The sequence below is a fragment of the Narcine bancroftii genome, chromosome 6 (assembly GCF_036971445.1).
Source record: "Narcine bancroftii isolate sNarBan1 chromosome 6, sNarBan1.hap1, whole genome shotgun sequence".
Lineage (NCBI taxonomy): Eukaryota > Metazoa > Chordata > Chondrichthyes > Torpediniformes > Narcinidae > Narcine > Narcine bancroftii.
In genome coordinates this window covers 243198214-243221360 of record NC_091474.1, presented here as the reverse complement: position 1 = coordinate 243221360, position 23147 = coordinate 243198214, and the positions used below count along the sequence as shown (strand labels likewise).

General features: G+C 45.8%; 1 protein-coding gene across 4 annotated transcripts in view; it reads right to left on the bottom strand.

Moving 5' to 3' along the window:
• LOC138737197 (atypical kinase COQ8A, mitochondrial-like) overlaps positions 1 to 22394 on the bottom strand; it is a 78497-nt gene extending 56103 nt beyond the window's left edge. The window contains exons 1-4 of one of the 4 annotated variants that reach the window (XM_069887852.1): positions 22302 to 22360; positions 9392 to 9502; positions 3392 to 3593; positions 1809 to 2117 (exon numbers count right to left, since the gene is read on the bottom strand). In XM_069887852.1, coding sequence (XP_069743953.1) covers positions 1809 to 2117; positions 3392 to 3568 — 486 coding nt within the window. In that variant the 5' untranslated portion in view covers positions 3569 to 3593; positions 9392 to 9502; positions 22302 to 22360. Of the gene's footprint in view, positions 1 to 1808; positions 2118 to 3391; positions 3594 to 9391; positions 9503 to 10028; positions 10189 to 22301 lie in introns of those variants that run through there. The other 3 variants (XM_069887848.1, XM_069887849.1, XM_069887851.1) reach the window with 3 other exon arrangements.
• Positions 22395 to 23147: the final 753 nt, after the last annotated feature.

Genomic DNA, 23147 nt, shown 5'->3' with positions numbered 1-23147 from the left:
CTCACACACACCTAGGCAATACCCTGTACATGCCCAGCACAGTGGTCCAATGATTACAGCCCCAGAGATGTAGGTTCGATCCCGACCTCCGGTGCTGTTTGTCACATTATCCCTGTGATTAGATGGGTTCCGACCCCACCCCCAGTTGAACACAGAACATCACAGCATAATCCAGGTCCTTCAGCCCATTACGTTGTGCCAACCTATATAAACCTATTCCACCATCAATCTAACATTTCTCTACCTCACACCATTAACCCTTATTTTTTCTTGCATCCATGTGCCTGCCGCCTCAGTCTTTTGAATGTCCCTATTGTACCAATCTCCACCACTATCCTCTGCAATGCATTCCAGGCACCTACCACACTTTTCATAAAAAATCACCCTTGATGACTCCTCTAAACTTTTCTCCCCTCATCTTAAACAGATATCCTCTGATATTTAAATTTTAAATTTAAACAAAGCACAGTTACAGGCCCTTTCTGCCCATGAACCCCTGCCACCCAATTACAAACCTGTATGTTTTGAAGGATGTGGAGAAACCAAAACACCTGGAGGAAACCCACACAGTCATGGGAAAAATGTACAAACTCCTCACAGACTCAAACCATCCCACGAATAAAGTGCTAGTTGCCCACCAGATCTCAGCCTCTCATAATCTTATCAAGTTACCTCTCATCTAATGTTCTCCAAAGAGAAAAGCCCTAGCTCTGTCAACCTTGCTTCATAAAATACCTTCTCCAATCAAAGCAACATACTGGTAAATCTCTGTACCCTCTCCCACAATCCAAAGGTGTGTGGGTTGGTGGTGGATTAATTGGATGCTGTAAATTGTTCCCAGTGTGTGGGCAAATGGCAGACGCTGGAGGGAGTTGACAGGAACACAGGAAGAAGAACACGTGCTTCGGTTTGATGTCTGCACAAAGGATGTTTCCATGCCGCATGCACATTACACACACTTGACATGGATGGCACACTACTTGGAATCTCTCACCATTGATAAAGGCCATAACACATCACTACAGCAAAGGAGGTACATGAATAACAACTGGGGCACACAAGAGACTACACATTCAAGTGTGGTGGAGAAATTCAACAGGTCACGCAGCATTCACACAAAGTAAAAGGTAACCAATGTTTCAGACCTGAGCCCTTCATAAGGTAGAAGCAAAAATCAGCCAGCACCTGAATAAAAAGGTAGGGGAAATAGAGAGACTTGAGAGAGGGGGTTAATGGAAATTGGAGGTCAATGTTAATGCTATCTGGTTGGAGAGTGCCCAGATGGTGTTGTTTCTCCAATTTGCAGGTGGCCTCAGTTTGGCAGTGCATGAGGCCGTGGACAGACATATCGGTGTGGCAATGGTTTGTGGAATTAAAATAGATGGCCACTGAAAGAAGGAGATGCTGGAATCCAAAGCAAAGAACAACCTGCTAAAGGAACTCAGTGGGTCAGTGGGGGGAAGAAAGTGGGACCCCTCCTTACAGAAGGCTCCAGCCCAAAATATCAACCATCCTTTTTCTCCCACTGATACTGCTCAACTCGCCGAGTTCCTCCAGCAGGTTGTTTTCTTCACATCACAGCAGCTGCTGCATTGGTCACACCGTGCAGAGTCATAGCAGCGTCCAGCTCTAGAATTACACCCTCCACGTCATCCCAAAGACAGCCATGGAACACAAACATCACGTTTCTTTAAACAGCAACCCCAATGCTGGCAAGGAACGCCCAGAAGCCTGCAGTAATGGCACCAGATCAGCTAACAGTTTGGGGGGAGGAGGGCATGAGAAAGGATGGGAGAAATTTAACTCACCATCTGCCTGTAGGGCTTGTCCGCTGGGCTCACTTTGGCCTCTCGAGCCTTATCAATGTCCTCCGCCGTCAGCCCACTGACGGAGCGGTGGTCTTGATGAAAGAACCGCCTCTGAGCCACAGATGGGAAGGGTGGGCTCGGCTGCCCAAAGTGCACACCCTCCTTCCTGGGGGACAGGATGTCAAAGGTTGCAGGGTCACTGGAAGCCACCTCTGCCGTCTTCGAGTCCAAGGGCTGGCCAGAGGAATCGGACTTCAAAGAGGAATCCTCCTCAGTTTCAATGATGCCTTCCTGGTGCAACCTAAATTCCTGGGACAGAAGTCACATCAACAGATTAGCAAGCAACTGCAAGCAGGCAGACATACATTTATTTATTTAACACGCACATCTGAGGTGCAAAGGGTATCCCTCACAGTCAGCAGTAATCTGGGGATCATCCACAACAAAATGTCTGCCACTCAGATGAGTGTAGCTCCAATACCACCCAGGACAAAGTTGCCCAGATAACTGGCACCTTACCAACCATCCCAAGCATTCCTTCCATCCACCACTGGCAGACAATGCATCCCAGCTGCAGTTATCCACCAAAACCAATGACCTCCACCACCAAGAGACAAGGGCAGTAGGTACAAGGTGGAGACTATTTTCTAAGAGGCCAATGAAAGGTGGAGAGGGACTTGGGAGTCCTCACACCAGGTTCCCTAAAGGTCAACCTGCAAGTGGAGTCAATGGTAAGGAAGACAAATGCAATGCCAGGCATTCATTTTGAGCGGGAGGGAATACAAAGCTGAGATGTAACACTGAGGATTTGCAAGGCATTGGTCAGGCCATTCGGAGGATTGGGAGCAGTTTTTGGTCCTTATCTAAGGAAGGATGTGTTGGCATTAGAGAAGGATCCAGCAAACATTCACAAGAATAAGTCCTGGAATGAAAAAGTTATACGAGGGGCGTTTGATAACTCTGGAACTGTATACGCTGGAGTTTAGAAGAATGAGGGTGGAGGATCTCATTGAAATCCATTGAAATGTGAGACAACTGGATGAAGTAGACGTGGAGAGGATGTTTCCTATGCCAGGGGAGACTGAAAACAAGCCTCAGAATACAAAAATCTCCCTTTCGAACAGAGATGAGGAATTTTTTTACCCAGAAGATGGTGAATCTGTAGAATTTGTTGCCATGGACAGCAGTTGAGACCAAGTCATTGGGTATAGTTAAGATAGGTGTGCTTGATTATGAAGGGAATCAAGGGTTACGGTGAGAAGGCAGGAGAATGGGGTTGAAAAGAATAGTCGTGATAGAATGGCGGGGCAGATTTAACAGGCTGAATGGCCTAATTTTGCTCGCGTGTCTCATTGGGAATATCCTTGCCTGCAATGCAGAGTCACCTGCGTCCCACACCAATCTACCCAGTTCCTTTACAGCCCATATCCTGGAACAGTCTCCCAGATGGCACTGTGACAGCACATTTGCCAGAAGCACTAGGTCCAAGGAGGAAACTCAGCCACACCTTGTCGAGGGCAGCAAGGTACGGGCAACAAATGCCAAATGCACCAGTGATCCCTGTAGGCCACAAGTGTTCATACCTCTGCCTTGCCCACTGCTGCGTTGACGAAATCCTCAGCAGATGCCTGCAAATCTCTGGCCACCGCCATTGCCTCGCTGCTTGACACTGTGGCGCGCATCTGCGTGGTACGGGTCTCCACAATGGCCTGGCTCAGCTTGGCCAGGCCCCTGACCAACATGGCAACGTCACCTGCCATCTTCGGCCTTCTCTTCAACCTTCAGCTGCGCAAAAGACCCAAAGAAAGCAGTCAAAGCAGAGGCCACCCCAGCATCACACCTCACCCAGCCAGGGACAGCAAGCCCTTTATCCACAATGAAGGGAGGGCAGCAGGCACAATACTGCCCTCACTCACTCAACCCCTTCAGCTTATTCCCCATTCTCACTTACTCAATCATAGACATCCAGCACAAAAACAGGGTCTTCTGCTCAACTCACTCATGCTGACCAAGATTACAGAGCATGTTGAGCCAACCCTACATAATCCTTCCACAAAAAAAAAGTACCAGACCCTCCATAGCCCATAACTCTCCATTTTTCTTTCATCTAGGCGTCTCTTAAATCCCCGTTTCAACCTCCATTACCATCCTTGGCCAGGCATTCCAGGCACCCACAACTCTATGTAAAAAAAAACTTACCCTGATGTCTCCCCTAAACTTCCCTCCCTTAACTTTGTACTTACGTCCTCTGGGGTTTGCTGATCCTGCCCTGGGAAACAGGCACTGGCTGTCCACCCTATGCCTTTCATAATCTTGTACACTTCTATCAATTCTCCCCTCATCCTTCTATGCTGCAAAGATAAAAGTCCCAGCTCTGCTAACCTTACCTCCTAAGACTTATTTTCTAATCCAGGCAACATCCTGGTAAATCTCTGCACCCTTTCCATCTCCTTCCTATAATGAGGTGACCAGAACTGAACATAATACCTCAAGTATGATCTTAACAGAGATTTATAGAGTTGCAAATCTACTCTCGACTCCTGAATTCAATCCCCCTATTAATGAATCCCAGCATCCCATAGGCCTTCTTAACTATCCTATCAACCTATGCGGCGACCTTGAGGGATGTATGGATTTGAACACCACTCTGTTCATCCACACTCTTAAGTAACTGACCATTATCCCTGTACTCAGCCTTCTGGTTTGTCCGTCCAAAATGCATCACCTCACACATCCAGATTGAACCCCATCTGCCACTTTTCTGCCCAACTTTGCATCGTGTTTATATCCTCTGTAACCTTCAATAACCTTCAGCTCAATCCACAACTCCTTCCTGTCATCCACAAACTTAATGACCCATCCTTCCACCTCTTCAACAAGGTCATTTATAAAAATCACAAAGCTCCAGGAAGAATACTTTCCTTCCACAAGGTTAAGGTTCTTTTTATTGTCATACAATAGCACATTAAAAATGTAATAAACATGATAACCGACCTGAGCTAGATCTGTTTGCCTGCCTTTAGTTAAGATCCATGTACAGTACCTATAAAAATATCTGTGAAACATTATAATTGTACCCGTCTCTACCACTTTTGTTTCTCTCTCTCTCCTTAAACTATTGGCCTTTATTCAAAGACTGCCCTAACCCGGGAAAAGACTGAGCATTCACGTGACCTGCGCTCCTCATGGTCTTGTAAACCTCTCCCAGATCATCCCACAGTCTCCTTTCTTCCAAAGAGTCCCTGCACGCTCTCCAGTTTAATCACAGTATTTCAGGTCACTCTCACCAACCCACTCAATGTCCAAACAGAGACCCTCCTCTCCCTTCTGCCTCTGACATTCCAGAATCAACATCTTTTCTTAGCAGCTGTTGGTTACATGCAAGCTGGGGTCAAGATCTCCAAGCCTGGAGTCCCTGAACTGATAGGGGCTGAGGGGAGTGCAGTGGGAGAAATGTCCAAATCCTTAGGGCACTCCCTCGTCTTGTCAGGGGTCTTGTACAATCCCTCTCATCCAACACCGCTCTTCCTCACCAACCCATTAGCAAAACCCCACCGCATTCTTCGCTCACACTATCCCTCAGCACATCTCACTCCAGACCAGGGTTGGGACCCCATCACTTCCACTTACCATCTTGTCACCTCCCCTGCTGGAGCAACACTGTCTTTAGCACCAATGTTATGACCCCTTCCTCCAGACCCTTACAGTCTGGGACTCTCCAAGGAGGAGCTCACCCCACAATCAGGGTTATCAACTTCAACCTCCCTGGTTCTACTGGCATCACACCACCCATAGCTTCCCCTCTGTTGTCACACACCCTCAAGTACACTCCATCCCAAAATGCACAGAGGCAACCTCTTCCTCCAACTTCTGCAGCCAGTGAGGCATGGGCAGACTGTCTGTGGACACTACAACTGCCTCACCAGGTTCAATTATTAGCTTTTCCTGATGATCAGAAAGGAATCACTTCCCACTAATCTCAGATCACTGCCGATGAGATGAACAACTCTTCCACTTGCGTCCTATCAGTCCATACAACAATTACAACACAGAGCAGCCCAGTTTGGTCCTTCTAGTCCATGCCGAACACCTTCTCCCACATGGTCCCCTGGACCCGCACCCAGCCCATAACCTTCCATACTTCTCTCATCCATACACCTATCCAACTTTTCCTTAAACATTAAAATCGAGCCTGCATCTACCACTTTGGCCAGAAGCTCATTCCACCCTCTTGATTGAAGAAATTCCCCCTCATGTTTACCCTAAACTTTCCCCCCTGCAATCTCAATCCATGTTCTCTTGTTTGAATCTCCCCCACTCTCAGTGGAAAAAGCCTATCCACATTGACTCTATCTGTCCCCCTCATAATTTTAAGTACCTCTATCAAATCACTCTTCAATTTTCTAAGCTCCAGGGAACAAAGTCCCAGCCTGTTTAAACTTTCCCTGTAACTCAAACCCTGAAATCCAGGCAACATTCTTGTAAACCTTTTCTGCACTCTATTTGGTTTGACATCCTTCCTATAATTCGGCGACCAAAACAGCACACAATATTACAAATTTGACCTTACCAAAGCCTTATACAACTTCAACATGACATCCAAACTCCTGTACTCAATACTCTGATTTCTGATTTATTATGAAGGCTAACATACCAAAAGTTTTTTTCACCTATCTACATGTGACTCCACTTTCAGGGAATTATGTACCAGAATTCCTAAATCCTTGAGTTCTACTACACTCCTCAATTGTCTACCAAAGTGTATGACCTTTCCTGTTTTGTCCTACCAAAATGTAGCTCCTCACACTTATCAGTATTAAACTCCACCTGCCATCTTTTAGCCCACTCTTCTAACTGGCTCATATCCCACTACTAGCTTTGAAAACATTCAACTCTATCCTCAACACCACCAATACTTACTTATCCAATTTACCATGCTATCATGCAGATCATTAATATATATGACAAACAATAGACCCAGTAGTGATCCCTGAGCCACTTCACTAGTCACCAATTTGACAAACAAATTTGGCATCTCCCATCCAACCATTCATTGTTGAATCCATTTCACTACTTCAACATTAACACCTAATGCTTGAACCCTCCTAACTAACCTCTTACGCAGAACCTCATCAAAGACCTTACTAAAGTCCATATAGACAATATCCAGAGCCTTCCCCTCGTCAACCTTAGTAGCCTCCTTGAAAAACTCTATGATTTGTTAAACATGACCTACCACAAACAAAACCATGTTGACTACACCTAATCAATCCCTGTCTATCCAAATAATTGTACATACCATCTCTAAGAACACTACCATCGAAGTCAGACTCACAAGTTTACTTTTGGAGCTTTTTTTTTAAAAAAAGAGTGGAACAACATAAGCCACCCTCCAGTCCTCCGGCACCTCCCTCATAGCTAATGATATTTTAAATATTTCTGTCAGAGTCCCCACCATTTGTACACTAACCTCCCTCAAGGTCCATGGGAATATCTTGTTAGGACTTAGAGATGTATCCACCTTTATTCTCTTTAAAATAGCCAGCACTACCTCCTCATTAATTTGTGCATTTTCCATGACCTCACTACCAGTTTTCCTGACTTCACCCGACTCAATATTCCTTTCCTTAGTGAATACTGAAGAAATAAAAATCATTTAAAATTTCCCTCCTCTCTACTGACTCCTCACATTACCTACCCCTCTGATCCTTAAGGGGCCAAATTTTATCCCCCACTATCCTTTGTACCTCCAGAAACCCTATGGATCTATTTTTACCTTGCCTGCCAAAGCAGCCTCATATCTATTTGAGCCTTTCTGAAGATTTTTTTTGCACTCCTCCTACTCCTCAAGCACCTCATTTATTCCCTACTGTCTACAACTATCGTGCACATCCTCTGAAACAAATTCCCAATATCCCTTGAAAGCTAAGGTTCCCTCTATTTTAATCCTTTAATCTTCACAGGGACATACTGATTCTGTACTCTCAAAATTTCCCCTTTGAATATCCTCCATTCATCTCTTACATCCTTCCCAGAAAATAAATGATCCCAATCCACACCTTCTAAATCCTTTCACATCTCCTTGAAATTAGTCTTGTTCCAATCAAGAATCTCAACCTTAGGCCCAGCCCTATCCTTCTCCATTAAACTAATAGTATGATGATCACTGGACCCAAAGTGTCCCCCAATACAAATCTTTCTTCTTTGGCTTGGCTTCGCGGACGAAGATTTATGGAGGGGTATGTCCACGTCTGCTGCAGGCTCGTTGGTGACTGACAAGTCCGATGCGGGACAGGCAGGCACGGTTGCAGTGGTTGCAAGGGAAAATTGGTGGGTTGGGGTTGGGTGTTGGGTTTTTCCTCCTTTGTCTTTTGTCAGTGAGGTGGGCTCTGCGGTCTTCTTCAAAGGAGGTTGCCTCCCGCCGAACTGTGAGGCGCCAAGATGCACGGTTGGAGGCGAGATCAGCTCACTGGCGGTGGTCAATGTGGCAGAAACCAAGAGATTTCTTTAAGCAGTCCTTGTACCTCTTCTTTGGTGCACCTCTGACTCAGTGGCCAGTGGAGAGCTCGCCATAGAACACGATCTTGGGAGGGCGATGGTCCTCCATTCTGGAGACGTGACCCACCCAGCGCAGTTGGGTCTTCAGCAGCGTGGATTCGATGCTTCCGGACTCTGCCAGCTCGGGTACTTCGATGTTGGTGATGAAGTCATTCCAATGAATGTTGAGGATGGAGCGGAGACAGCGCTGATGGAAGCGTTCCAGTAGCCGTAGGTGATGCCGGTAGAGGACCCATGATTTGGAGCCGAACAGGAGCGTGGGTATGACAACGGCTCTGTACACGCTGATCTTTGTGTGTTTCTTCAGATGGTTGTTTTTCCAGACTCTTTTGTGTAGTCTTCCAAAGTCGCTATTTGCCTTGGCGAGTCTGTTGTCTATCTCTTTGTCGATCCTTGCATCAGATGAAATGGTGCAGCTGGGGTAGGTAAACTCTGTCACCTGATCTATCTTGTTCCAAAACAGGAGATCCAATACTGCCCCTCTTTAGTCAGTTCTGTGTATTGATTTAGAAACCTTTTCTGAACACATTTGACAAACTCCAACCCATCCAGCCCTTTTACAGTATGGGCGTCCCAGTCAATGTGTGGAAAGTTAAAATCTCCAACAATCACCACCTTACGTTTACCACACATGCACGTTATCTCCTTACAAATATGCTCCTCTAATTCCCTCTGCCCATTAGAGGGCCTATATCAATCCCAGTGTTTTCATGCCCTTCCCATTCCTCAACTCCACCCAAATAGCCTCACTGGATGAGCCCTCCAATCCATCGCCGTAATGTTTTCTTCAACAAGCAATGCAACTCCTCCACCTTTTATTCCCCCTGTTCTATCATACCTAAAACAACGGAATTATGGAATATTTAGCTGCCAATCATGCCCCTCCTGCAACCAAGTTTCACTGATGGCTACAGTATCAAATTTCCATTTCAATGCATGCTCTTAGCTCATCCACCTTAACATGCTCCTTGCATTGAAATATATACACTTTAGAAAATATCCACCACATTCACTCCTTTGATTACCATCCACTTTTTCTACCCCCTCTCCTTCATTAATGTTAACAATCTGGTTCCTCTCTCCATTCAATTGGTTGCTGTAAGTTGCTCCCCCACTGTAGGGGTAAGTGGCAGAATCTGGAGGCAGAGAAAAGCAAGATTAGCGTAAATGGGCATTTGAGCCAAAGAGCTTGTGGCCCCGCTGTTCGTGATCATGTTATTGTTTGTGGGAGCTTCTAATGCACAAATTGGTTGCCACTAGTATCATCAAAGAACCAGTACCACAGGAGACTACTATTCTGCCAGCTCCCGCACCCATTTGATTTCTCCCCTCCCCACTCTGTTCCCTGTTGCCCTCAAGTTCCTACCCAAGTCCCTTTCCAAAGTTCTGACTGGTCTAGTTTCCACCACCCTCCTGGATGCAAGCTTCAGATTATATCTCAGCCAACACAGATTTCCCTCATATCCGTTTCCAGGAATTTTACAAATGCCTAACCTCCAAAAGGTTTGACTCAGCTGGAAGATTTGCAAGACACTTATGGAAAAGCACAATAGGAAAACCATTTTTTTTAATTATTCCTGCCTGCTCCTATTTTAGGATGGGGGTGTGGGTAGTAAAGAGACTAAAGGACCCCAATTGCAACAAATTCATGTTAAGCCTTACCCGTAGAGTGAGAACGGTCCCTCTGGAATCACTTCCTTCCTTCAAGAAAGCGGTTGAGTGACAAGCTTTGAGCAACTCACTGACTGTGAGCCAATGTCAGGACTCCTTAAAGGAGAAATGCTCAGTTCTCCAGCTGGCCAACGTACAGCAGCTCTAGGAGCTGGGCAGCAAAGACAAACACTTGTATTTATAGAACTCTGAATGCGACCTCCCTGCTCGTCTCCCAGCCAATGGGAATGTTTTAAATCCTGTTCACTGTTGGAATGCAAGAGAGGTAGGGAATAGGAGTGGAGGGGGAGGGGAGGCAAAAAGGAAAAGTTGGGATAAAGATAGTGCAAGAGGAGAAGAGAGTGAGAGGAGACAATGACGAGAGAAGGGGGAGGGGTCAGAGAATGACTAGCCGATTAGGCTTGGCTCACAGGCAACAGCAGGAATAAATACTTGCACCAGAGCAGGGTCTCTGCAGCATACAGGCTTGAACCACAGGGGCCCAATTAGAAAATGAAGCAACAGAGACTCATGCACAGAAAGGTCTGACGTTGAAAGATAAGAGCACAGAGAGAAATGAGGAACAAGAACAGGCAAGGAAAGGGGATGGTGGGGGGTGGGGGGGTGGTGGCAGGGAAGGCCAAGGAAATGGGTTAGAGAAAAGTGAAACAAGTAAACTAGTCTGCAGACACTGGGATCAACTACAAGACAAAAACATGCTGGAGAAACTCAGCAGGTTATGCAGCATTCTGAGGAAGCAAAGGGTAACCAATTGGCCTGGGACCTTCGAATAAAAAGGCGGGGGGGGGGGGGGGGGAGAGCACAAACAATGGATGGATACAGGTGGGAGGAATGAAGGGAAAGAAGCTGAGAAGTGAAGGGGAGGAGGGAAGCTCTCTGAAGGGAGGGAAGGGGTTGGAGGAATGGAGAGAGAGAGAGAGGCATGGGGAGGGGAGATTTAAACAGAACTTGGAAACGACACAGAGAGAGTTGTACAATATCTCAGTCTGTCTTGCTCGAGTTCCCTTTCAGGGAGTATTAGGGTGATCCTGAGCAAGACAGTAGGGAAATCTATAAACCAGGATGACGAGCTGAGTAAACAAAACAGATGAGGGCTAATTCGACTAGTATGATCAAGGATGATGGGGAACTGGCACAGAAGGGGAGTGGAGGCCTGCTCGGATTAGCCCTGATCATGTTGAATGGTGGTGCAAGTACAAGGAATCTGGTGGACAACTCTTTTTTTTAATGCACCCTCTGAACCTCTGTTTAAATGTCCACACCTTTTCCTAACCTCTGGATCACCTTCCTCTTACCTGCTACTTCTTGACAACAACTGCCACAGATTAATTTGGAACATTTTACAAATCCACAGTGCCCAAAATACATGGCGAGTGCACCACTTAGATTTGATGAGCACCAATGCTCTCACACAAACTCTGAGAATTCTTCACCAGCTCAGGAATTTTGCCACTGACTCAAAACAAGATGGTATTACCAGAGATTGCCAGAGCAGGCTAGAAGTTTGTAAAGTCTGTTATTTACACAGCAAACAGGGATCCTAGCATCAAGTACTGGGACAACTTTGGCCTGAATTCAAAGTTTACAATTCAAAATAGAGCAGAAAAACCAGGGAGATTAGGATCAGGATCAACATGCACCCAGCAAGTTAAATGGTTGGCGGTCTTCTCTGGAGCAGAGTGAAGTCTTTAAACTCATACCGGAGTTCTGCAGGTCATGGAGGTAGACTTCTTGTGCAGAGATCAGAAAAAGGTTTTTAAACAGTCGCTAATAAATCTGACGAAATTTGGGAGAAACCTCCCCAGTGGTGAGAATGTGGAACTCACTTGCACAAGGTGTCTACTTGGCTTAAGCAGAAATGAAAGATTTAAAGAGGAAAATTAGATCAAGTATGGGGTAGAGGGAGGGAAGGGTGGAAGGTGCTTACATGGAACATCAAAACCAACAAGGACTAGTTGGACAGAGTGGCCTAATACTATGCTACCTGTGTAATGCAACAACACTCAACTTGATACAGTGCAGGGGTCAGACAGCCTATTGCTCATGCAGTGGTTCTCAACCTTTTTCAGCCTAAGGGCCACCCGACTTGCCATGGCCCACTTGTGGCAATGACTGAGCAATGCACAAGGTTGTTTCAACCCAAACAAACGTACTCCTCATCAATCTCACCCTTCCCTCCCTCACAGCCCATAACCTTGCATAAAGAATATATTTTCTTTTCATTCACAGACAGGCATTCAACTCAAAGCATAAGTGGATCTCACTGGACAAATATAACCCCAAAATATTGAGGGCTCATTCTATTGTGCAATTTACAGTAGAAAAGGTCCTAACAAATACAACATGAAGTTTCAGGGGCTCCACCTCCAGGGCTATTTACACAATGGGACAGTATATTATTGGCAGAATTATATACTGAGGGGAAAAAAAGTTAAGTACACCAGCTGGCAACAAAACAAACTTGCAGTGAAGTCATCAGCTTTGGGTTAGTCACTGATCTTTCACAGGTACAGACAGGAAAAATTAGACCCAGAGTATAACTATACTCAAGTTTAGAACTTAAAAACACCCAAAACTCATCACAGTCATTCTACACACATAGAGCAGTGTATACCACAAAGGATCATCCAGCTCCGTACTATCATTCCCACCCTGAGTCTCATCCACTTCACTGTCACTGCGATTTCAAATGCCCATCCTGACTTCAGACCTTCCAAAAATTGCAAATCATTTGCAATCATCACAAGCTCCCAGTTTTTTCCCCCAAAACTAAACCTTATTCACAATAAATTACTCACAAAGTGGTGGGGGGGGGGGGGGGGGTGCAGAGGCCCAGGGTTTGTAGCTTCTTGACCAGCACTGAGGGAATGATGGTGTTGAAGGCTGAGCTGTACTCGATGAAGAGCAGCCAAATATACGAGTTGCTGCTTTTGAGCTGATCCAGAGCTGACAATATTGCCTCAGCTGTGGAGCGATTGTGACGATGGGCGTATTGCAGTGGCTCCAGATCTTTGCTTAGATACATGTTAATTCTGGCCATGACCATCCTTTCAAAGCATTTCGTCACAGTAGGAGTTAGGTGATAGCCACTGAGGCAGTTGGGCACCAGGATGACTGATGCCCTTTTGAAGCAGGTGGGAAGCTCTGACTGCAGCAACAAGAGGATGAAAATGTCCATGAATACTCCAGCTAGTTGATTGGCACTGATTTTCAGTACCCTACCAGGTACACCGGCCTGACGCCTTAGAAGGGTTCACCCTCTTGAATGATGTTCTGACGTCGTCCTCAGAGACAGATATCACAGGGTCCTCAGCCTTTGCAGGGATTCTAGTAGGCACTGTTTGGCTCTCCTTCTCAAAGGGGGATTAGAAGGGGTTCAGCTCATCAGGTAATGAAGCATCACAGCCATCTATGGTGTTCACCCTCGCTTGGTAGGCCTGCACCATCTGCCATAGTTGGCGTGTATCTGTCTCTAGCTTCCTCCAGAATTGCCACTTTGCTTCAGAGATGGACTTCCACAGGTTGTACCATCACATCTTGTAGATATCTAGATCCTTGATCTCACCTTCAGCAGGTTGCAAATCCTCTGAATCATCCATCTATTCTGGTTGGAAAACACCCAGTATGTGCACTTGGGCACCCGCTCGCCCACATAGGTCTTGATGAAGTCAATGACATCTGTTGCATATTCATTCAAGTTTACCGATAAGTTCTTGAATACAGTCACGCGTCATTTAACGTCCATGATATGTTTTATGAAATTGGACGTTATGTGAACACCATAATTTATACTTAGCAAAGCTATATGGGATACTGCAGTGTACCTGTAAACTTTTATTTTTAAGTAGGGAATCAGTGTGGGGACTGACACGGGACTGTGGACAGAGCGCGGGGCAGTGGGACCAGTATGGGGATTGATACGGGACTGTGGACAGAGAGCGGGGCAGTGGGATCAGTATGGGGATTGACGTGGGGTGTGGGGTGAGAGCGGGGCAGTCAGATCAGTTTGGGTATACAGTTTACAATTTCCTATAGCTAGCGATCACTTTTTCAAAATTGCTGTGGACTTTCTTGCGGTAACTGAATAATTATGGGATCACAGACATATATGCGGTCAGACATTGCCTGAACGGATGTTAAGAGGTGTACAACTGCATATTCCAGTCCACCAATTCCAAGCAATCCTGCAGACGCTCCTCCACCACCTTCATCCATACTTCAGTATTAGTCCTGTGGGCTTCAGTCTCTGCTTGAACACTGAGAGTAGAAGTACAGCCAGGTGATCAGACTTGCCTAAGTGTGGTCGTGGTATGGCTCAATATGTGTTTATCATGGTGGTGTAGCAGAGATCGAGTGCGTTGGCTCCCTTGGACTCACATGTGACGTGTTGGTGGTAGTTTGTCAGAGACTTCTTCATGTTGACGTGATTGAAGTCCCCTTCAATGATCACGAAGACATCAGGATGTGCTGTCTCATGTCTGTTAATCACAGTGCTCAGTTCCTTCAGTGCCAGCCTGACGTTAGCCTGGGGTGGAATATATGCTGCAACCAGATTGATGGTGACTTTCTACCTTGGCAGGTAGAAAGGGCGGCACTTTAATCGCCAGATATTCCATGTTGAGGGACCAGGACTGTTACATGGCTGTCATGTCTGTGCACCACGATGAATTGATAATGACCAATGCCACCTCCCCAGGTTTTTCCAGACGCCACCATTCAGTCAGCACAGTGGAGGGTGTAGTCCACAGGCTATAGTTGCCATGCCCAGAATGTCCACATTTATCCATGTTTCTGTAAAATATCACACAACACTCCCTGATGTTGAAGTCTGGCTTTGAGTTCATCAACTTTGTTCTCCAAGGATTGTACATTGGCCAGGAGGATGGTATGGAGTGGAAGCCTCAGGGCCTAGTGCCTCATCTGAACCTTTGGCACCCTCCCCCTCACCTCTGCGTCCACGTAAACCATTCAAAGTCTTTTCACGTGCTTTGTGTCATATCAACACATTTCCATCACGGTACATTGTTACCTTCATTCTCTATTTAGCACCATTGTGGCACCCCCCCCCCCCTCTGTTGTTTGAGGGGCTTCCTCTCAATGCCCAGCAACAGAAGGACTATGACCCAAAGCCCTCACTTTATATATTTTTATTGATTTTAATGAAGAATGTACAAACAAAAGGTACAATTCAATATGATAATGGACAGTTACAAACTAAATAAGACATTCCGTATAACACTAACGTACATAAATTGTAAATCATATCCATAATTCATATTCTAAATAATATTTTTTGCACTCAAAAATAAACTTTAATCAGAATAAATTATTTACAAAAAAGAAAACAGTTCAAAGTATTTTTACATCCTGAGTGTTATTCTTGACTTAGATTCAAATACTCTCTGAATTGGCAATTCAATACACTCCTGGCTGGTGTTCCTCTTTCTGTCCCCTGTGAAGTTGAGGTGCCACAAAACTTGCAATAACTTTCACTAACACACAAAGCAAGCATCACTTAATATGAAGCACCCATAAAACACTTCAAGTTTCTCTGATTTCTTCCTTTGCTCTGTCTTTTAAACCTCCTTCAAATGCAATGACCCTTAGTGATGGCTTAAAAAATAATTCCGGAGAAACTCAGGAGGTCAAAGAGTGTATAGCAAAGATAAAGTACATAACCAACATTTCAGGCTGAAGCCCTTCATCAAATTATGAGCAAAACAGGCAGGTGTGTGGCATCTACCTCATGTCTTGATAAAGGGCTCAAGCCTGAAATGTTGGGTATGTAATCTTTATCTCTGTACATGAAATACACTGACCTACTGAGCTTCACATAAAAACATAGAAAGCTACAGCACAGAAAACTGGCCATTCAGCCCCACTAGTCTGTGCTGAAAACATCATACCACTAGTCCCACTGACCTGTACACATTCCATAACCCTCCTGACCTCTCCCATCTATGTATCTATCCAGTTTATTTTTAAAACTGAAGAGTGAGCCCACATTTACCACATCAGATGGCAACTCATTCCACACTCCCACCACTCTGAGTGAAAAATTTCCCCCTAATATTCCCCTTAAACCTTTCCCCTTTCATCCTAAATTCATGTCCTCTCGTATGTATCTCTCCTAATCTCAGTGGAAAGAGCCTGCTCGCATTTACGCTGTCTATACCTCTCATAATTTTGTAAACCTCTATCAAATTTCCCTTCATCCAAGGAATTACTGTATATTTCGCCATACAAAGAGTTGTAAAACCCAAAAAAATCTCTCAAAAATTGGGTTGACTTGTATGCTAGATACAAGACCTTAAATTTAGCTCAAAATCCAATCCCTGCCAATCTACCATACAAGTCAACCCTTGAAAAATCAAAAGAAACTCAACTGTAACAGATTTTCATTGAAAACAACACAATTAGAACCCCTCAAAATCACTCGTTATCAATGTCTGAAGCAAAGATGGTGGTAAGAACAGGTACACAACCCTTTTTTATCCGGAATCCTTGGGGGACAGTGTGTTCCGAATTTCGGAATGCCCACCCAAATTGTGCTGCAGTATCCACCCCCTCCCCCTTCCAGTCGCCCGGCCTGCCTTCCCCCGGCAGTCTCCCCCGACTGCCGTCCCTCGGCCGCCCGGCAGTCTCCCCCTACTTCCCAACTGCTGGTCCCCACTTGCCAGATTTTGGAGCTTTCCAGATTTTAGATGTCCGGATAAAGGATCGTATACCTGTACATCCATATTCTCACTGTTTAAACAGTCATCATATGGGTCCCAGTCTGTATCTAATAAGGCTGTTTCAGCTTTGTCGTCAGTGTCCCTCAATAAATCATCTTCCATGCCATCAATTGCACAAGAGATACCACACTTTTTAAACTTTGTCCGATGCCTTGAGCACGAAGTCACACAGTCAAGTGATGCAGCACACATTGCCCCGCCTTCTGTAAACAATTTTCTGCACTTGAAATCCATGTATTCCATTCCTCACGCACATGGTCTTTGAATGGCTTATTCAGGCAGGCATCAAAAGGTTGCAATAAAGATGTCAAACCACCCAGGATAGGTATTATGTAGTGTTAATCTACTCTTAGTCTTCAGTTCAGTGGCTACGAAATATAACCCTGACCAGCAAACTCCATTCTTTGTGTAAATCGCCTGGCCGCCTGTTCCACATATTGTATATCCATAGTTTTATACCATTTTCATGAAAATGTACAAAAATACCTGCAGGGAATTTTATTTTCGGTTTACTTTTGCGTATGAAGATTACCATGGGTCTTAACTTTGTCTCATCGGCCATGCACGATAACACCATGGTAAATCTGGTTCTTTCATGGCCTGTACTTGTGTGCACAGTTTTAACACCTTTCCATTCCACTGTTCTATTGTCTATCATGTCAAAATTCATGGGGGTTTTGTCCATGTTTCCAAACTGGTGTTTCTGCCAGTTATGTATAATACAAGGGTGAAAACTTACAACTTTAAGATCAAGGAACTTCTGGTAGTTTGAGAAATTTTTATTTTTTGGTGTAATACCAAATGAAATGGTTGCACCAGGCTACTGTAGCTTCAAAATCTTTACTGAGGTCTGTGTGCAACTTTACCCACTTTCAGATGACTAGGTAGCAATCTTGCCCCTGTTCACATATCCATTCTGCAACATGATTTTCCAATTCTGGCCAATGAGTGATTCCTTTTCTCAACAAACATTGGCTTTTTGGTATTTTTCTTAAGGTCTCTTCTTTCTTCCTGCAATCTCTTACCAACTTGGCATGCACATCAAATTTTGTTGCAGCAGTCCAGTTATTTGTTTTCTTGGCCATTTATATCATTTTCAACTTAAAACTCACTTCATATTTTCGTCACATGCTGCATTGTGTCAATGGACCCTCCATGATTGCAATCACCTCCAGCCAACACCCAGCAAATCAATCAGTGCGATTTTGGGGGTCGACGTATACACCAGTCAACGGGCCAACTCAGGCAGCAAGTAAATGGGGGAGGACTTGTACACCAGATATACCATAAAACCCTTAAAGGCTGAAAAATAGGGGTCAACTTGTACATCAAAATATAACCTGTTTAATCTTCCCTGTAACTCAACTCCTGAAGACCCGGCAACATCCTAGTAAATCTTCTCTGCACTCTTTCAATCTTCCTGATATCTTTCCTGTAGTTCAGGAACCAGAATTCCACACAATACTCCAAATTTAGTCTCACCAATGTCATACAACCTCATCATAACATCCCAACTCCTGCACTCAATATTTTGATTTATGAAGGTTGAGATGCCAAAAGCTTTCTTCACAACCCTGTCTACCTGTGACACCATTTTCAGGGAATTAAATCTCTGTATTCCCAGAACAAAGAGTTGTTTCTCACACTCCTCAGTGCCCTAACTTGGTTTGTCCTCCTAAAATGCAACACCTCACACTTTTCTGCATTAAATTCATCTGCTACTTCCTGGTCCATTTTTCCAGTTGGTCCAGATCCCTTTGTAAGTTTTAAAAGTCTTCCTCACTGTCCACAATGCCTCCAATCGTAATGATATCAGCAAACTTACTGATCCAATTTTCTACATTATCATCCAGGTCATTGAAATAGACCACAACCAACAATGGTCCCAGCACTGATCCCTGAGGCACATCACTAATCACAGGCCTCCAATCTAAGGAGCAATTATCCACTACCACTGTCTGACTTCTCCCATTCAGCCAATTTCAAATCTATTTTACAATCTCTCCATGGATACCTCGTGTCTGAACCTTCTGAACTAGCCTCCCATTTGGAACCTTGTCAAAGTCCACGTAGACAACATCCATAGCCTTTACTTCATCTACTTGGTAACCTCCACGGAAAAACTCTACAAGATTCATTAAACGTGACCTACCACGCGCAAAGCCTTGCTGACTGTCCTTATCAGCCCTTGGCTGTCCAAATACCCTCCAATAATTTACCTACTATTGACGTCAGGCTCACAGCTATAATTTCCTGGTTTACTTTTGGAGCTTTTCTTAAAACAACGGAACGACATGAATACTCTCCAACCCTCCAGCATCTCACCCATGGTTAAGGGTGCTTTAAATATTTCTGCCAGGGGCCCCTGCAATTTCTACAGTCATCTCCCTCAAGTTCCAAGAGTATATCATGTCAGGTCTAGGGAATTATCTACCTTTATTCACTGCAAGACAACAAATACCTCCTCCTCATTAATTTCTATATGCTCCATCCCATTACTACTTGTTTCCCTTCCTTCCTTATACACTATGGCAGTTTCCCGTGCAAATACTGATGCAAGAAAAAAAAACTGTAAGATCTCCCCAATCTTGTGAAGCTCCACACATAGACAACCACTCTGGTCTTCTAGAGGACCAATTTTGCCCCTTACTATCCTTTTACTCTTAACATACTTGTAGAAACCCTTTGGATTTACCTTCACATGATCTGCCAAAGCAACCTCGTGTATTCTTTTTGCCTTCCTGATTCCTTCTTGAATATTTTCTTACATTTTCTATAACCATATAACAATTATATCATGGAAACAGGCCATTTTGGCCCTTCTCGTCCACACCAAACTAAGTACTCTCCTCTAGTCCCACCTTCTTGCACTCTGCCCATAACCCTCCATTCTCCTCCCATCTCTATACCTATCCAATATTTCCTTAAATGACAAAATTGACCCTGTCACCACTACTCCTCCCGGAAGCTCATTCCACATAGCCACCATTCTCTGAGTAAAGAAGTTCTCCCTCATGTGACTTCCAAACTTTTGCCCCTTAACTCTTAACCTCTTGTTTCAATCTCTCCTACTATCCTATGGAAAAACCCTATCCACATCAACTCTATCTATTCATAATCTTAAATGCCTCTATCAAATCCCCCCTCAACCTTCTGCGCTCCAAAGAATGAAGACCTTATTTGCGCAATCTTTCTTTGTAATCTAGATGGTGAAACCCAGGTAACATTTTCGTAAATCTTCTCTGCACTCTCTCTTACCTTATTGATATCCTTCCTAAAATTTGGGGACCAGAACTGCACACAGTGTTCTAAATTTTGCCTCATCAATGCCTTGAACAGTCTTAACATCACCTCCCAATTCCTGTACTCTATGCTTTGATTTATAAAGGCCAGCATACTAAAAGCCTTCTTCACCATCCTATCTACATGAGATTCTACCTTCAGGGAACAATGCACCGTTATTCCTAGATCATTCTGCTCTACTGCATTCCTCAATGCTCTACCATTTACTACGCACGTCATTTTAATTAATCCTTCCAAAATGAAGTAATTCACACTTCTAGTGCCTCATTTGCTCCTTGTTGCCTATACCTGCTAAACACCACTCTCCTCTTATTGCCAATATCCCTTGAAAAGCCAGGGTTCCCTGTTCCTTTAGTCCTGACAGGAACATGCAAACTCTGCACCTTTGGACGCCTTACCAGAAAACAACATATCCCCATCCGCTCTTCCCAGATCTCTTTTTCTCATTTCCACAAAATTGGCCTTCCCTCCCTCCCTCCCCCTCAACCACTCGAGGACCAGACCCTATCCTTTGCCTCGATTAATCTGCAATGGGTCACTGGACCCGAAACGTTCTCTTCCACAAAACTTCTGCTTCTCCAGCATTATTTACCACGAACTGCAGCAGCAGATCGATCTGCTTTGCGTTTTTAGCACATCGCTTTTGCAAACGCCTGATATCTTGGGAAGAGAGCAACCCCTTGTTGCACATCTGCAACTCATCTTCCCCATCTCTTGTTGCACATCTGCATCTCATCTCCCCATCCCCTGTTGCACATCTGCATCTCATCTCCCCATCCCTTGTTGCATATCTGCATCTCATCTTCCTCCATCCCGTGTTGCACATCTGCATCTCATCTCCCCATCCCTTGTTGCACATCTGCAACTAATCTTCCCCCTATCCCTTGTTGCACATCTGCATCTCATCTCTCCCCATTGCACATCTGCATCTCATCTCCCCATCCCTTGTTGCACGTCTGCATCTCATCTCCCCCCATTGCACGTCTGCATCTCATCTCCCCCATTGCACGTCTGCATCTCATCTCCCCCATTGCACGTCTGCATCTCATCTCCCCCATTGCACGTCTGCATCTCATCTCCCCCATTGCACATCTGCATCTCATCTCCCCCATTGCACATCAGCATCTCATCTCCCCATTGCACATCTGCATCTCATCTCCCCCATTGCACATCTGCATCTCATCTCCCCATTGCACATCTGCATCTCATCTCCCCATTGCACATCTGCATCTCATCTTTACCCCCCCATTGCACATCTGCACCTCATCTTTACCCCCATTGCACATCTGCATCTCATCTTTACCCCCATTGCACATCTGCACCTCATCTTTACCCCCATTGCACATCTGCATCTCATCTTTACCCCCATTGCACATCTGCATCTCATCTTTACCCCCATTGCACATCTGCATCTCATCTTTACCCCCATTGCACATCTGCATCTCATCTTTACCCCCCATTGCACATCTGCATCTCATCTTTACCCCCATTGCACATCTGCATCTCATCTTTACCCCCATTGCACATCTGCATCTCATCTTTACCCCCCATTGCACATCTGCATCTCATCTTTACCCCCCATTGCACATCTGCACCTCATCTTTACCCCCCATTGCACATCTGCATCTCATCTTTACCCCCATTGCACATCTGCATCTCATCTTTACCCCCATTGCACATCTGCATCTCATCTTTACCCCCATTGCACATCTGCACCTCATCTGTACCCCCATTGCACATCTGCATCTCATCTTTACCCCCATTGCACATCTGCATCTCATCTTTACCCCCATTGCACATCTGCATCTCATCTTTACCCCCATTGCACATCTGCATCTCATCTTTACCCCCCCATTGCACATCTGCATCTCATCTCTCCCCCCCCCCCATTGCACATCTGCATCTCATCTCCCCCACCTCCCTGTCATGACGCTGGACATGACGCTGGTTATGTTTACCACCAACTGCAGGGACAGCCCACAGCGTGAGTAACGTGCCCCGGTTCGGGTTTTTCCAGCAAGTTCCTCGATCTCCCAACTAAAACCAGCGGTCAGGAACTTTTGCACAATTCTCTGGAGAAAGAAGACCCGCAAATACCCGCAGCTGCCCACTCGGACTCGCTCCCTGGGCCAGAGGCGCGACCCCCCAGCCCAGCCCAGCCCAACCGCCTCCTCCTCTCTCCCCAACCCGGGGCCCGTCACAGGGGAAAAGAAGCCCCACTCACAGAGAGAGAGAGCTGAAGCTCGGCGTCTCCGCGGCCTGACTCCCCCGCCCCCGTCCCCACCCCCGTACGGTAACTCCCACTCGGAGCGCCAGCACAGAGCAGCCGTGCTCGGCGGCCCGCCCGCCTTCCTCCCTGGACAGACCGTCATTGGCCGCTCCCTCCCCTCCCCGCCCCCCAACCAACGACGATCGCCGAGGCTCTGTGCCCCACCCCGCTGCCCTCAGTCGATTGCCTAACAGAGCCGTCAGTCAGGCGCGAGGCTCGCGTAAGCTTGAACTCGCGACGGTGATTGGGTTGGAGGGGGCGGCGGGGGGGGGGGGGGTCGTTCGCTGATCTGTTGGCGGCAATCGGGAGAGACGCGTGTCAGCCCGCGTGCTCCCTCCAACGTGGCCAATCAGCGGCGGGGAACGACGAGGCTGGAAACAGGGGGCGGGGGAACAATGCGGCAGCAGCCAATCGGGTGGCGGGGAGCGTGTTGACGTGTGAGCGGGAACAGTTGGAGGCTGGACCTTCATCAAAATCCTGGATCAACCAACCTTAGCCACCCTGCATTATGGAACACTACAGCACAGGCCCTTCGGCCCTCCTTAACCCTGTTACCCTCTATCCATGTGCCCCTAATGGACCAGCCCCCACCACCATTGCAGGCACCCACAGCTGTGTAAAAAAAAACTTACCCCTGAAGTTCCCCCCTAAATTACCCTCCATTCACTCTATTCCTGCCCTGGAAAAAAGGCTGTCCACCCTACCTATGCCTCTCAGAATATAGTAGATGCGGTTAGATTTGGTCACAGTTAGAGCAACGCTATTGCAGCGCCAGCGATTGGGACCAGTGGCGGATTAACC